General features: G+C 39.9%; 1 protein-coding gene across 2 annotated transcripts in view; it reads left to right on the forward strand.

Annotated features, from left to right (window-relative positions):
• ZFPM2 (zinc finger protein, FOG family member 2) overlaps positions 1 to 12,560 on the forward strand; it is a 442,942-nt gene that overhangs the window by 273,357 nt on the left and 157,025 nt on the right. For both annotated transcript variants that reach the window (XM_089517821.1, XM_089517822.1), the window contains one exon: positions 10,040 to 10,151. In XM_089517821.1, the coding sequence (XP_089373947.1) occupies positions 10,040 to 10,151 (112 nt within the window). The remainder of the gene's footprint in view (positions 1 to 10,039; positions 10,152 to 12,560) is intronic.

Here is a 12,560-nt window from a genome sequence, read left to right on the forward strand (position 1 = left end):
GATGTCAGTAGTTGAGAGAGAGAGAGGATAAAATAATGGTAGCCTTCAAGTGACAGTAAGGTGATTAGGTTGCTGAAATTCTGTCCACTTCCTCATGTCTTTTGTCAAGTATCCAACATGTCAAACTTTTCTCCATTATTATAAGATCTAGAATGTGCTGTGTATATCTGAAAAGAAAATTAAAGCAGAGATGCACGGTGTATACAATTTTCTGCCAGATACCAGATTTTGCACTTCCATTGGCAATCCATCATGTGGACTGTTAGCAAAGTCACATGCATGCTGTCCTGCCCTTTGTTTGTATTATGGGAGCAGCTGAAAGCCACCGCCATTGGCAAATTCTTAGAATTCATAGCATGTAAAACTATGCAGATTTGCAATTATGGTAGTACAATTTGAATATAGATTTTCTTCCCCCTCCCTCCCTCTCTGAATTGCCTTTGTTATAAGCTCATGGACGTCTGTCAAGTGCAGAAATGGTGTGGTGCTTGTCAAGTGATCATCTCCTGGGGGAAACAGTTGGGTTTCTCTAGTTACAGGGAATCCCAGCTGTCATGTGGGATTCCATCTGTGAATACTCATTTTTATTTTCCATTCAGTACTTCATTTCCTTTCTCCACTCCCCACCCCACACTCTCTGGTAGTTTGGCAGCAAGCTATTCATGCATTCTGCATTCTGGAGTGTTTTTCTTTTGTAAAATGACAACTGTAACAACAACAATACAGTAACAACAACAGTAACAGTAATGGGAAAGGAAGAGATGTTAATATATGTTTTATTTTCACATTGCAACAATATAGAATCTCATAGGAGTGTTGAATCTTGTGCTGGGACAGAGGGAGGGAAAGAATCTGATCATCATATAGCAGAAGTGTGATTCAGGACTCTGGTCTGGTTCTTGAAAACAGCAGTTTATTGTACTAAAGTTACCTATTCCATTTTAATCAAGGGCAAAAGGTCTGTATCTGTCATGTCTCTGTTACAGCAGTTCTTTCACGGATATTCTTTTCTGAAGTATATTCTCAAGAGAGAGAGAGAGTTAAAAAAATACTGGATGCTAGAATACCCCAAATTAAAACTTTGAGCATTGTTCATAGTAATATATTTGTCTGCTTATTTGTTTCAATTACCAGCTCGAGACTGTCTTCTCTTCTTGCTCTTTAAGCACTTGGGTCTGTAGTTGCTGTATTTTTCAAAAACAGTGGATTTAGGCAATAACGAATTTACAGTATACAGTATCATACAAACACACAAACTCATTACCTCCAACAGCCATTTGGGCATCCTTATATGACAGAGAAGATTAACAATAAGAATGTCCCCTATCAAGGAAATGTTTGAGTTTGTTGAGTGAATGTTCCTTTCCTACACTTTACACTGTGTAGACACCTTCATACAAGTTACTTATTTTAGGGCTGATTTAAATGTAATGACAGTAGTTTGGAAGTGGTCTGGAAGGGAAAATGTGTGTCTGTGATCGAGTTGCACATTTAATCACATTTAATTTGGGTTGTTTTCTCATAACAAAGGTGACACTAACAAAAATTCATCTGGACTCAGATGCAGTGGATCATAATAATCCAAGATATGAACAAGCCCAATCCCACCACATGCAGCTGTTTTGTTTTTGTTTTTTGCTCCCTTTGTATGAATGAGCAAACAAGCCAAGAAGTCTTCCATAACTCTTGATCACAATTACATTCAAACTGCGAGACTATAATTAATGGTTTTCAAACAAATCTGAGTATGAAGCCATGGTTTAAAGTAGACTTTTTAACCTGCCATGTTTGGAAACAGTTATGTACAGTTTCCCAGTTCGGATGTAATGGTGAACAAGATGTTTTGGCTTGTTTATTCATGGGAAACCAGATAAGATGCACTAGAATCAAGGTGCTGGCTGAGTTGTTCTGGGATGTGTGGTCCAGATAAGTAATTTTTGCAAACTCTTTAGAAAACTCTTGTTAAAGGAACACATTTGGCAAGCACACAGAGAAGAGCTATGTGTATGGCACAGGGCCCATCCATACACAGTGAGCCCTTGGTATCCACTGGGGGTTGGCACCAGGACCCACTGCAAATATCAAAATCCATAGATCCTCAATTCCCATTAAATACAATGGCAGAATACAATGGTGTGCCTTATACAAAATGTTAAAATCATGGCTTGTTTTTAAGAATTTATATATTTTTGGAATATTTTCAAACCATGGATACTGGAATCAGTGGATAAGGAATATGTGGATATGGAGGACTGACTGTATTGGCTTATTATGCTGAATAATGATGGTCAATGAGTATCTGTTGTTATTTAACTGTGGTTAGTTGAATATTCAAACAGAAGTTTCTGATCATTTTCTCATGCTCTGCTATGGCAGAGATGAAGATGAGAGGGTGGAGTATTTAAGTCTAAGTCTCACCAAGTTTACTCCCTTAGAGCTAAACTGTGATTTTATGTTACATCTGAATACAGCCAATGTATGATGTTTCCCATTTACTTCAAGTACTGAAATCACTGGAAGGAAAAATATAATTACTATAATACAGTTTGCTTTCAAATGTTTCTGAAGGACTCGAGTCATCTGAAAAAGACTTACTTTATTTCTGTAGGGATAAAAGTAAAAAGATAATAGTTTTTCCTTTTTTTAAACTCAACGTTGTTTTAATATTGCAGTTTGTTTAATTGTGTTTTAACAGTGTTATCTGTACATCTTTTTAATTCTGATGTGAGTCACCTGGAAACACAGATACTGGAACTAATGCAAGGTATAAGTCACATAAACAAATAAACAAAGTTTTCCTTTTCTTGACATGCTAACACTTCAGGGTGTTTGTCTATGTCATGTTATGCTTTTGATGTATATCTTCTTTTTGGACCAATTTATACAGTTATTGCATACCATAGTTAGATCTCTTCCTCTATCATTTCAAGTTGCATATGTTAGTAATAGGTAATTCATTACTTACTGTTTTAAAATGCCACATATTTAGAATAACACCAGTGTAGCCTTCTTCCTGACACGTGATTTTTTTCAATATACAGTGACACCATTTTTCCTATGGATGCATTCAAGTCTCTCCAGCTACAATGCTGGAAAGTTTTACTGCTTCATTCTGTTCCATATATAAAGTGTTATGAGTTTAATATATTCTAGAAAGATGTAAACCAATGCTGCAGATGTTTCTACACAATGTTATCTGAGACCACTGAATTATTAATTAAAAAAGTTATTAATAATTATTTTCAGGGTAGAACAGTAAAAGAATTTTCAAGCTTTTTATTGGCCATTTTTGTCTCCATTAACCTTTTGACTTTTGAATAAACAGCACTTGAGGGTTACCTCACTTGTTTGTCCAGTTACTTGAAAGGTTAGCAAAAAGTGGATATCTGTTTGACCTCTTTTATCCTCCTTTGCAGATTCTAATTGTTCCCTAAGAGAGCAACTTTTGCCCTTGTTTGCCCTTGTCAAATCGGTCTGGTTGTAGTTTTTACACACAAAAAAAGAGGAGGTCTGAAATTGCCAAAGTACAGCCAGCTTAAAAATATTTAAGGCAATAGTTAGCACTACTAACAGATATTTCTGTTACATGATCTGTCATCAGTACTAAAATTCTAGTTTTGATACCCTGGATGAAAAGTCATAAATAGTTATGGTTTATTAAAACATTAATAAAAAACAATATAAATTTATGTTTCTCAGTCATGCTCAAAATGGAGGACATTTTGACATGCCTATCAACACAACTCCAAGACCCAAATTCACAGCTACCAATTCATTGGGGACAGAAAAAGAGAGAAACAACAGCACATGCAAGGAAGCCTTGGAGCATTCTGAGCATTGGAGCATTCTCTGAGACCAGGGTTCAAATCCTGGCTGAGCCATGCAAACCCACTGGGTGATCTTGGTCAAGTCACACTCTCTCAGCCTCAGAGGATGGCAAGGGCAAACCCCCTCTGAAGAAATCTTGCCAAGAAAACCTCAGGATGAGGTTGCCATAAGTTGGAAATGACTTAGAGGCACACAAGAGCAACAGCCACAATATGAGAAGGTAGCTAAGGTCCAAAGTGCACAGCAGAAAGAATCCAGTTTGATTGCTTTAACTGGCCTGCTTGGGAATTCTGGGAACTGTAGTTCTGTGAGACACTGAGCCTTCTTTGTCCGAGAGTTTTGGTGCCACAATAAACTAAAAATCCCAGTGCTCCCTAGCACTAGTCTGAGGGCAGTTAAAGCAGTCTCCAACTGGATTGTTTCTGCAGTGTGTTTTGGACCTTGGCTTTATGTGCTATAATAGGAGTCTGAAATCCTTGCTGCTAGGACTCAGTGTGTGTGTGTGTGTGTGTGTGTGTGTGTGTGTGTGTGTGTGTATATATATATATATATAATGTTTTTTGTGTGTATACTGTGTGTGTGTGTGTGTGTACACGCTTCTTAGGCTTCTTAGGTCCAAAACACACTGCAGAAATAATCCAGTTGGAGACTACTTTAACTGCCCTGGTTCATATAAAGAAATAAACAACGACAACAACAACAAAACTAACATTGAAAACAACAAACTACCAGCCCCAGAATTGTAGTTCCTGGGAACTGTAGTTTCTTGTAGCCCCAGATGTACCTCTGACAGAGAAGGCTTTGTTGAGATTCTCAGAATATCCGCATATTCTCTTTATCCTTACGCAATCAGGTAGCTCCCAGGATTCCCCAGCATTGAGCCAGGGCCGTTAAAGAGGGTCTCAAAGTGGATTTATTTCTGCAGTGTGCCCTGGACCTCCATTTGGGAATTACTCCTGGAGGGAAGGCTAGGATGGAGGAGGAGGAGGATGCATCCTGGAAAAGGAGGACCCACCTGGCCTGCCAGCAGCCCCAACTGCCTGCCCTTCTTGACTGGGCTGAGAGCCCTCAGGCGGTGCTTCAGCTCTGCTATCAAGGCTCCCTTGGCAGCATGGAGGGAGGCAGACACCATTTTGCCTGGGCTCCCCTCCTCCCCAGTGCCTCCCCTGTCTTCCATGGCCAAAAGCAGGAGGAGGAGGAGAAGGTTCTTCCTTGTTATTGTTGTTTTTTGGGTACACCTCCAAGTCCTCCTAGCCTCTCTCCCATCTTCCTCTTGAAAAAATTAAATCTCGCACTGCGCTGCCACTGCCATGATTCGCGCCTATGGAGGGAAGAGGTGGGACTTCTGGGGTTTCTCTCTGGCTCTCTCTGGCCTCCTTGCAATGCTGCCCCCCCCAAATGTTGGCGCCCTAGGCCACTGCCTAGCTTGCCTATATGGTAGAGCCAGCCCTGTCTCCAAGTCTTTTTTGACCCTAAAGTGAACCTACTATATAAGGATTTGTGCATAAGTTTCTTCATAGAGGGCTTTCCATTGCCATCATCTGTGGCTTCAAGAATGTGACTTGCCCAAGGTCACCCAGTGGGTTTTTCTGCTAGAGTGGGAATCAAATCCTGATCTCCAGAGTTGTAGTCTAATACTCAAACTACTACACCATGCTGGCTCTTACACATATTTATTTCAGCATCCAGGATTGGGTACTATTAACACTATCTAACAGCATGACTCAGAACAATCAAAATAAAACACCAAATAATATTATACAAAACCATTTAAATCCTTGCCATCACCATCCATTAAGCCAGTGTAAATGATGTACAGAAATTAAAAAGTAATAGAACATCACAAAATTTGAAACTGTTTTAAAACAGCATCAACAAATAAAAGTCCAGAACAATATATGATTTTTTTTGGGGGGGGGGGGGGGAATCAATTCTCATAGGTCTACCAGAAGCAAAAGAGTTTTACCTGCATGCAAAAAGGTGAGCGCCAGTCTAGCCTCTCTGGGAAGGGAGTTCCATCACCGATTCTGCTGAAATCAAACAAAGGTTTCAAAATGTGAAATAAGAGTTGTACTCCTGTTCTTGAGACTTGTTGGGGGGGGGGGGTGAGAGGGACCACCTCAGCCTTACCCTTTCCATTGTGCCCCTTGAATTTATTGTATTTTATAGTTTTAATTGATGATAGCTGTTCTGTATAGTGAATAAGGCATTAGACAGACATATAAAAGTGTGTGTGTGTGTGTGTGTGTTTTATATGTGTTCTTCACCTATAAATGCCTGTCTGGCAGCAGAGGAAAAATTCTTGGCCATTCTAAACCTTCCCAGCTGGAGTTTGGAGGATGTTGGGCTTATTCTTTTCAACACAAAGAATACACATGATGTGGAAGTATGAACATGTCATGTAAATAGTAAAACGAACAAATAAACCAGAGACCTAATACAGTAGCCTACTACTTTGCTGTCATTATAAGGGAATTCTGTGTTACTGGATATAGATAGACTAGCACTGGAAATCAAAGAGCAGTAATGTTTAAATTGATCACCTAGGTATTTTTTTTTCCTAGCACTTAGTACTGTATAATATTCCTTACATTTATAGTACTGCATAATATTCCTTACATTTATGTTAGAAAGTACATGAGATGAGAGTAGATAAACTCTTTCTTGATATATGTGTACATTTTTGAGTGAGAGGGAGGATGGTATGAATATATTTCACCTAATTATTTTGGTATATGAACAGACACTGCCTGCATTTGGTTGTCTAAAGTCTTGATAATCCTTTTAAAAGAACAACTCATAACATAAAGATAAATCCAGCAGCAAATGTCACCATGTGTGTTGGCAATGACCAGCTAACCTTTACCACAATAAGATGAAAGAATAGCCCTTACTCCCATGATGTTGTGACATTACTCCTCAAACTTTATATTTCCTAACAGGCCAAATAGCAGAGAGAGATTTGATACATACCAAAAGTCAGTTCAGATTATTTTGGAACAGGCAGATTTTCCAAAGATAGGCACTATCCTTTAGGGAGGAGCAGTACATGTGTGCTCTTAGTTGAAAGTGAAAAATGCAAACACAGCAAAGGGTTACCAGACTCAGTGCTTGGTATTCTGGGTCGGACCATAGTTTAACATTAATTTTTGGTATGTAAAAAAATCCACTTTAAATCCTTTGCGCTTCCAGTGGGATTGAGGAGCACCAATGTCTGAAGCCCTATTACATAATAGTATGGTCATTGCGAAGATTTGAGTTCGAAGATTTGAAAGGTTCATGTTAGTATAGAGTATTTGTTCATATAGAGTATTTTTTTCTGGTTTACTTTGTACACATTACTGCCAATTCAGTTTGTTTAAAAGACTATTTCTAATAGGAGAAGTAAAGCCCAGGAACACATCTGTTTTGTTAACATGGGCGCGTTACAGACACGCCTAAAGTATGTACCGTGTACGTACTAGGGTTGCCCGGGGATGTCTCTTCCAGACGCCCACAACCCTAGTACGTACACTGTACGTACAAAATGGCGGTGCCCATTCTAAATGGGCACTGCCATTAGGACATCACAAACATGCCACCTCCAAATGGGGTGGCGCGGATGTGACATCCTTGCACCGCGCGAGGCGCCCTTTTTGCAGCGCAGCAAGGAGCTCCGAAACAGAGCTCCTTCTAGGATTTGCATCACTGGTGCAGCCTTTAGGTGGCTGCACCAGCGATGCAAGGCAGAAAGGGGCCGAGCGGCCCCTTTCTCCTCCTCCCTGCCGCTGTTGGGTGTCCTTGGAGCATGAAGCCCCAAGGACACCCCTTTCCCTGCAGCCTGGAAAGCGGTGGATCGGGGCCTCAGAGGCTGCCGCTGTGGCAGCTGAGGCTCCAATCCAGCAGGGAAAGGGCCAGATACAGGCCACCCTAAACAAGCGGTCTGTAACGCGCCTGAGTTATACCTGTATTAATTTCTCTTAAGGGAAACTTTTTCGCATCTCAGGCTTGTGTGCTCTCACCTTTCATCCCTTCTCCATACCTGAAACTGTGGTTAATCCTATATACTTACCATTTCTCTTCTAGAAACTCTTCTAGAACATGGCCATATAACTTGAAAAACACACAAAAAACAATACTTATCATTTACTGAAACATGAGGCTTCACAAAGTATGGTTTGAATTTAGCTTGTTTTAGTAAACTATAGTTAATTATAATTAAAACTAACATGTTTGTCCAGGTTTTATTTTATTTTGTAAGCTAGTTTAGACTCAAGCTTTAGGAAAAGGCAAGGCATAAATAAATCAATGCAATGTTATATTATACCAATGTTAAATTTCAGTTAGTTGGAAAATTAGAAACAAAATCCTCTGATTTCTACTTTGGGGACATGAGAGAAAGGACTGAAAAATCTAAGGCTTGCTTAAACCATGGCGTAACCAAGGTCAGCAGGTTGACAGTTCAAAATCTAAGTCCTGTGGGACAGAGTGAGCTCCCGTCACTAGTCCCAGGTTTTGCCAACCTAGCAGTTTGAAAGCATGCAAAAGTGCAAGTAGATAAATGGGTACCACTTCAGTGGAAAGATAACAGCATTCCATGCAGTCATGCTGGCCACATGGCCACAGAGCCGTCTCTGGCAACGCTGGCTCCCTCGGCTTAGTAACGGAGATGAGTACCACTCTCTACAGTCAGACTTGACAATCATATCAAAGGGGAAACCTTTACCTTTACTTGACCTTTACCATTACTTTATGTGTATGTGTGTGTGTATGTGTTGGTTGTATGGAGAATATTCAATATAAGGTGCTTTCCCACGTACAGTATGAAGTGGTATAGACCACAAGAGGTGCTTAATGCAATTTTCCTACCTTGTATGTTGCTTACCTCCAAGTTCCACTTCCACTCCACAATATTGGGAAACAACTCTTGAAGGCAGCATATATAAGTAACTCCTTCCTTAATACACACTGCAGTGTTTCAAAAGAGTCATCTGTACTCTAGGATCATTTGTATCAGGAAAGCAGTACTACAAAACATAATATTATGCCAGCATGATGGTCATAGTGGCTCACTATCTATACCTGTTTGCTAGTGCAGTAATCCCAGAAGACCTTCTATGTTTCTGGCTTCTGGGTCAGTCATGGAAATAGAGGATTTCTCTAAGAAAGGTTTGGAACTGCTAGAAAAAAGATTTTATCTACTATTGAAGGAGGAAAAACCCCTTGTGGAATATTACCTTGAGACCCTTTCATTGTACTCTGTACTCTCAGTCATAGTTTCATAATGTTTGATATATAGAACAAGGACTAGTGAATGATAAATGTCTAACCGGCATTTTACTACCACTGTAAAGAACATTGTTTGATAAAGCTTACTAAATTCCAGATCAGGCCATTCTTTGCATCTAGATTTACCAATGAAGTTAAGGGGGAAGAATTTAATTTTTTTTTTTAAAAAATACTCTTCATTGCAAAATGTGAAGCCTCTTGAATATTTTTTGTGTGGCAATAATATAATTCCCTTCTCCCTGTATTTTGTTAATAAGGGTAGGTGCTATGTTGCCCTTAATGTGGATGTGTGGATTCATTCAAATTCATTCTGACTGCTGCTTGTACTTTTTTTTTAGATTATGCAGTTGGGATCATTAGCATTATTATTTCAGCAACAGTAAAGCAGGACATCAGCAGTCATCTAGGAAAAAAAGGAGAAAGGGAAAAATTACATTATCCATTCAGAATAATTTTCCACCTAATATAAATGTTCCCAAAGATAGGGCTTTGAAATGGATACTGATTCTTTAAATTCTTTCCTGTCTGTTTCAGGAAATAGTGAGATCCTGTTGATAATGAAGTACAATGTGTCTAAAGTTCACTTCTAAACACTTGGCTCTTTGCTGTGAAAGTCATCTGCATTCCCTTTATAATTCTAAGCCACCAGAGATATGCCTAATCTTGGAGATCTGATCCAGTGCTATCATTCAGAAAAATCCTTGATAATAATTCTGCCATTCAGATCTGTGAAAGCACTAAAGCTTTGTAGCTTGGGTCGTCTTCTACTTCCTCTACTTCTTCTTCTTCTTCTTCTTTTTAAGTCCCGGGTCTAGGGAATAAGGCCTTAGCTTATGGATTTGGAGATTTAGTTGTTTGCAAATAAAATCATTATTACTATTATTATTCAAGTTCTTAATCAACACAAGCAAATGGCATCTGTTTGTTATCATTCTTTTTCCAGAAGACAAAGGCTCCAGTCCCTATGGTGCTGACTGCTGGCCCCAAGTGGCTTCTGGATGTGACTTGGCAAGGAGTGGAAGACAACAAAAACAACTGCATTGTGTACAGCAAAGGTAAACAAAAGCTGATTTTCCTTCCACTTTCTTTGGAAGGAATTAATACAAGGCTGGTGAAATGTGCCAATTGCAGCAAATGCAGGGTTCAAAATGTAAAATCAAGCCTGTGATTTCCTTTTAATGTATATAGTGGCTGTTTCTTCTTTATTTCTAAGTAAAGAAAGTGAACATGTTTTAAGTATGGTAGTATATATATTTTGCACTATACTGCATTATATAGTGCTGTATACAACTGAGTATAAACCAAAAACACAGGGTTCCCTTTCAGTATTTAAGCTTTTAAAAGAGGGATAGATCTTAAGGCTTGGTGTGTTGCTTGATATAAAACCTTGTTGCCATTACAAGCTATTATCCAATTCAGCTGCCATTTAAATAATCAAAATATATGCTAGGCTTCTCAGTCTTCGGTGATTTTTACAGAAGGTTTCTGATTCTTCTTCTCCCCACAAGCTTTCTGCATTGAATCACAACAGCATTTTCTGCAGTATATCAAAAATTTCCAGTAAATTTAAAAAACAAAACATGCCACACCTTAAGAGGAGATAGTGCCGACAGACGTCCAAAGCACTATGCCCTGTGACTAGAACCTGAAATAGTTACTTTTTAAGAATAAAACACACAAAAACCTACAATCAGAATCCAGCAGGGGATTCTGAGAACTGGAATCCAAAAAGTAAGTTTTCAAAGCTCTGCTTGTGACATGTGAGTAATCTGTGAAATCTGTGAAGGTTGTGATGAAGTACTGCATGGTTTCCTGAACTGCTATCTTAATAAATGTATTTGATTATTTATTTATTTTGAAACAGTAATTAGCAGAGGGTGTTTTTTTTTAAAAAAAATAAAGAATTATGTGTGTGTGTGTGTGTGTGTGTGTGTGTGTGTGTGTGTGTGTTTGTGGATCATGCCAGCACTCTTTTGCTTGCAGACATGAACAACCTTGTGTTTAAAAAAAGATGTAATTGTGCTGATTGATATCTTGGTGTTGTATGGAATGCATAGATATTATTGCTGAAATTATTTGTGAGATGACAAGCTAAGATCCACCAGTGGGTCAGAAAACTATGATGTATGAGTCTTCATGTGGCTTCCAGTGGATACACACCTAACACAAGGTTCTACTGAACTCCCATAAACTTCATAGGGATTTAAACCACCTAGCTTCCTTGTTGTATTGTTATGTACCTTCAAGTTCATATTGACTTATGATGACCATATTGCAAGGTTTTCTTGGCAAGTTTTTTTTCCACAGGAAGTTTGCCACTTTTTTCCTCTAAGGCTGACTTGCCCACAGTCACTTAGTGGGTTTTCATGGATGAGTAGGTATTTAAATGCTGGTCTCCCACAGTCTTAATCCAACATTCAGACCTGTGCACCATACGGGTAGCATCCCCAGCCTTGGTGTTACATGGTGCAGAGGATAATGGTGATGGCCTTCCCTGGCCCCTCTTCCTCACTCTGCTGTTCACCTGAACTGGGTGGCTGGGCAAGTGAGGCAGCAGAAGACACAAGACAGACCCTGTTTTCCTTGCTCCTAATGAGAGAGCCCAGGGTGGTGAAGCCTGGAGGGTTGCACTTGTCCCTCCTCTTCCCATTTTGCCTGCCCCCTTCCCACACACTGCTTGGTCAGACCCAGAAAGGGTTGCTGGGTGGCAGTGGCCTACCCAGACTTCCCTACATCCTCTACTGCTGCCTCACTTGCTTTCCCAGCTGCCACCACCCACAGCTGTCGGGAGTGCTGCCATGCAAGTGGGACAGTGGGAGGGAATTGAAGTGGTGCACAGTGCTCTTCCTCCTCCTCCACTGCTGCTGCTGCCTCGGCTTCCTGCTTGTGGAGAGAGCCAGGGCAGTGGAGAAGAGGGGGCAGGTGCAGCAGCAGTGCATCCCACAGCAGGAGAAGGGCCCAGCCAGGTGTCACCCCTCTTCTAAGGCTTCACTCAGTGTGGACCACAATCCCCCACCACACCACACACACACAGTGATGCCACTGCACTATGCTACTCTCTAACTGTATAGATACAGATGGATTGACTGTATTTTGCAAGCCTTATGTTAATAACAGGGTCTCTTGGAGGTCTCTTATTCATGGGTTTGCTATAATTTTTACATAATTGCATAGGATTGTTGTAATATCACTGCAATGTGTTTTGTTCAAAGAATATATAGCTGAGCTTCACAGTAAGGATGCTGTTGAGTATGATTTGGAGCAAAGACAGTGTACATAGGTAGATAAAACACTGGGAATAATAGGAATGATTCAGTATCACACCAGCAACCACCAGTGTTGTTTTGGTCAATAGCTGGATTCTCAATTTTAGAAGAAAAGGTGAAAAATTAAAATCCTTTGGTGCTGAAATTGTACTGCTGAACCATGATATCTGAATCCTCCATCAAGCCATTGTGGCTGTT

Source organism: Sceloporus occidentalis, unplaced genomic scaffold (genome assembly GCF_023333645.1).
Source record: "Sceloporus occidentalis isolate IW3139 unplaced genomic scaffold, rSceOcc1.0.p SCAF_3, whole genome shotgun sequence".
In the NCBI taxonomy this organism is placed as follows: Eukaryota; Metazoa; Chordata; class Lepidosauria; order Squamata; family Phrynosomatidae; genus Sceloporus; species Sceloporus occidentalis.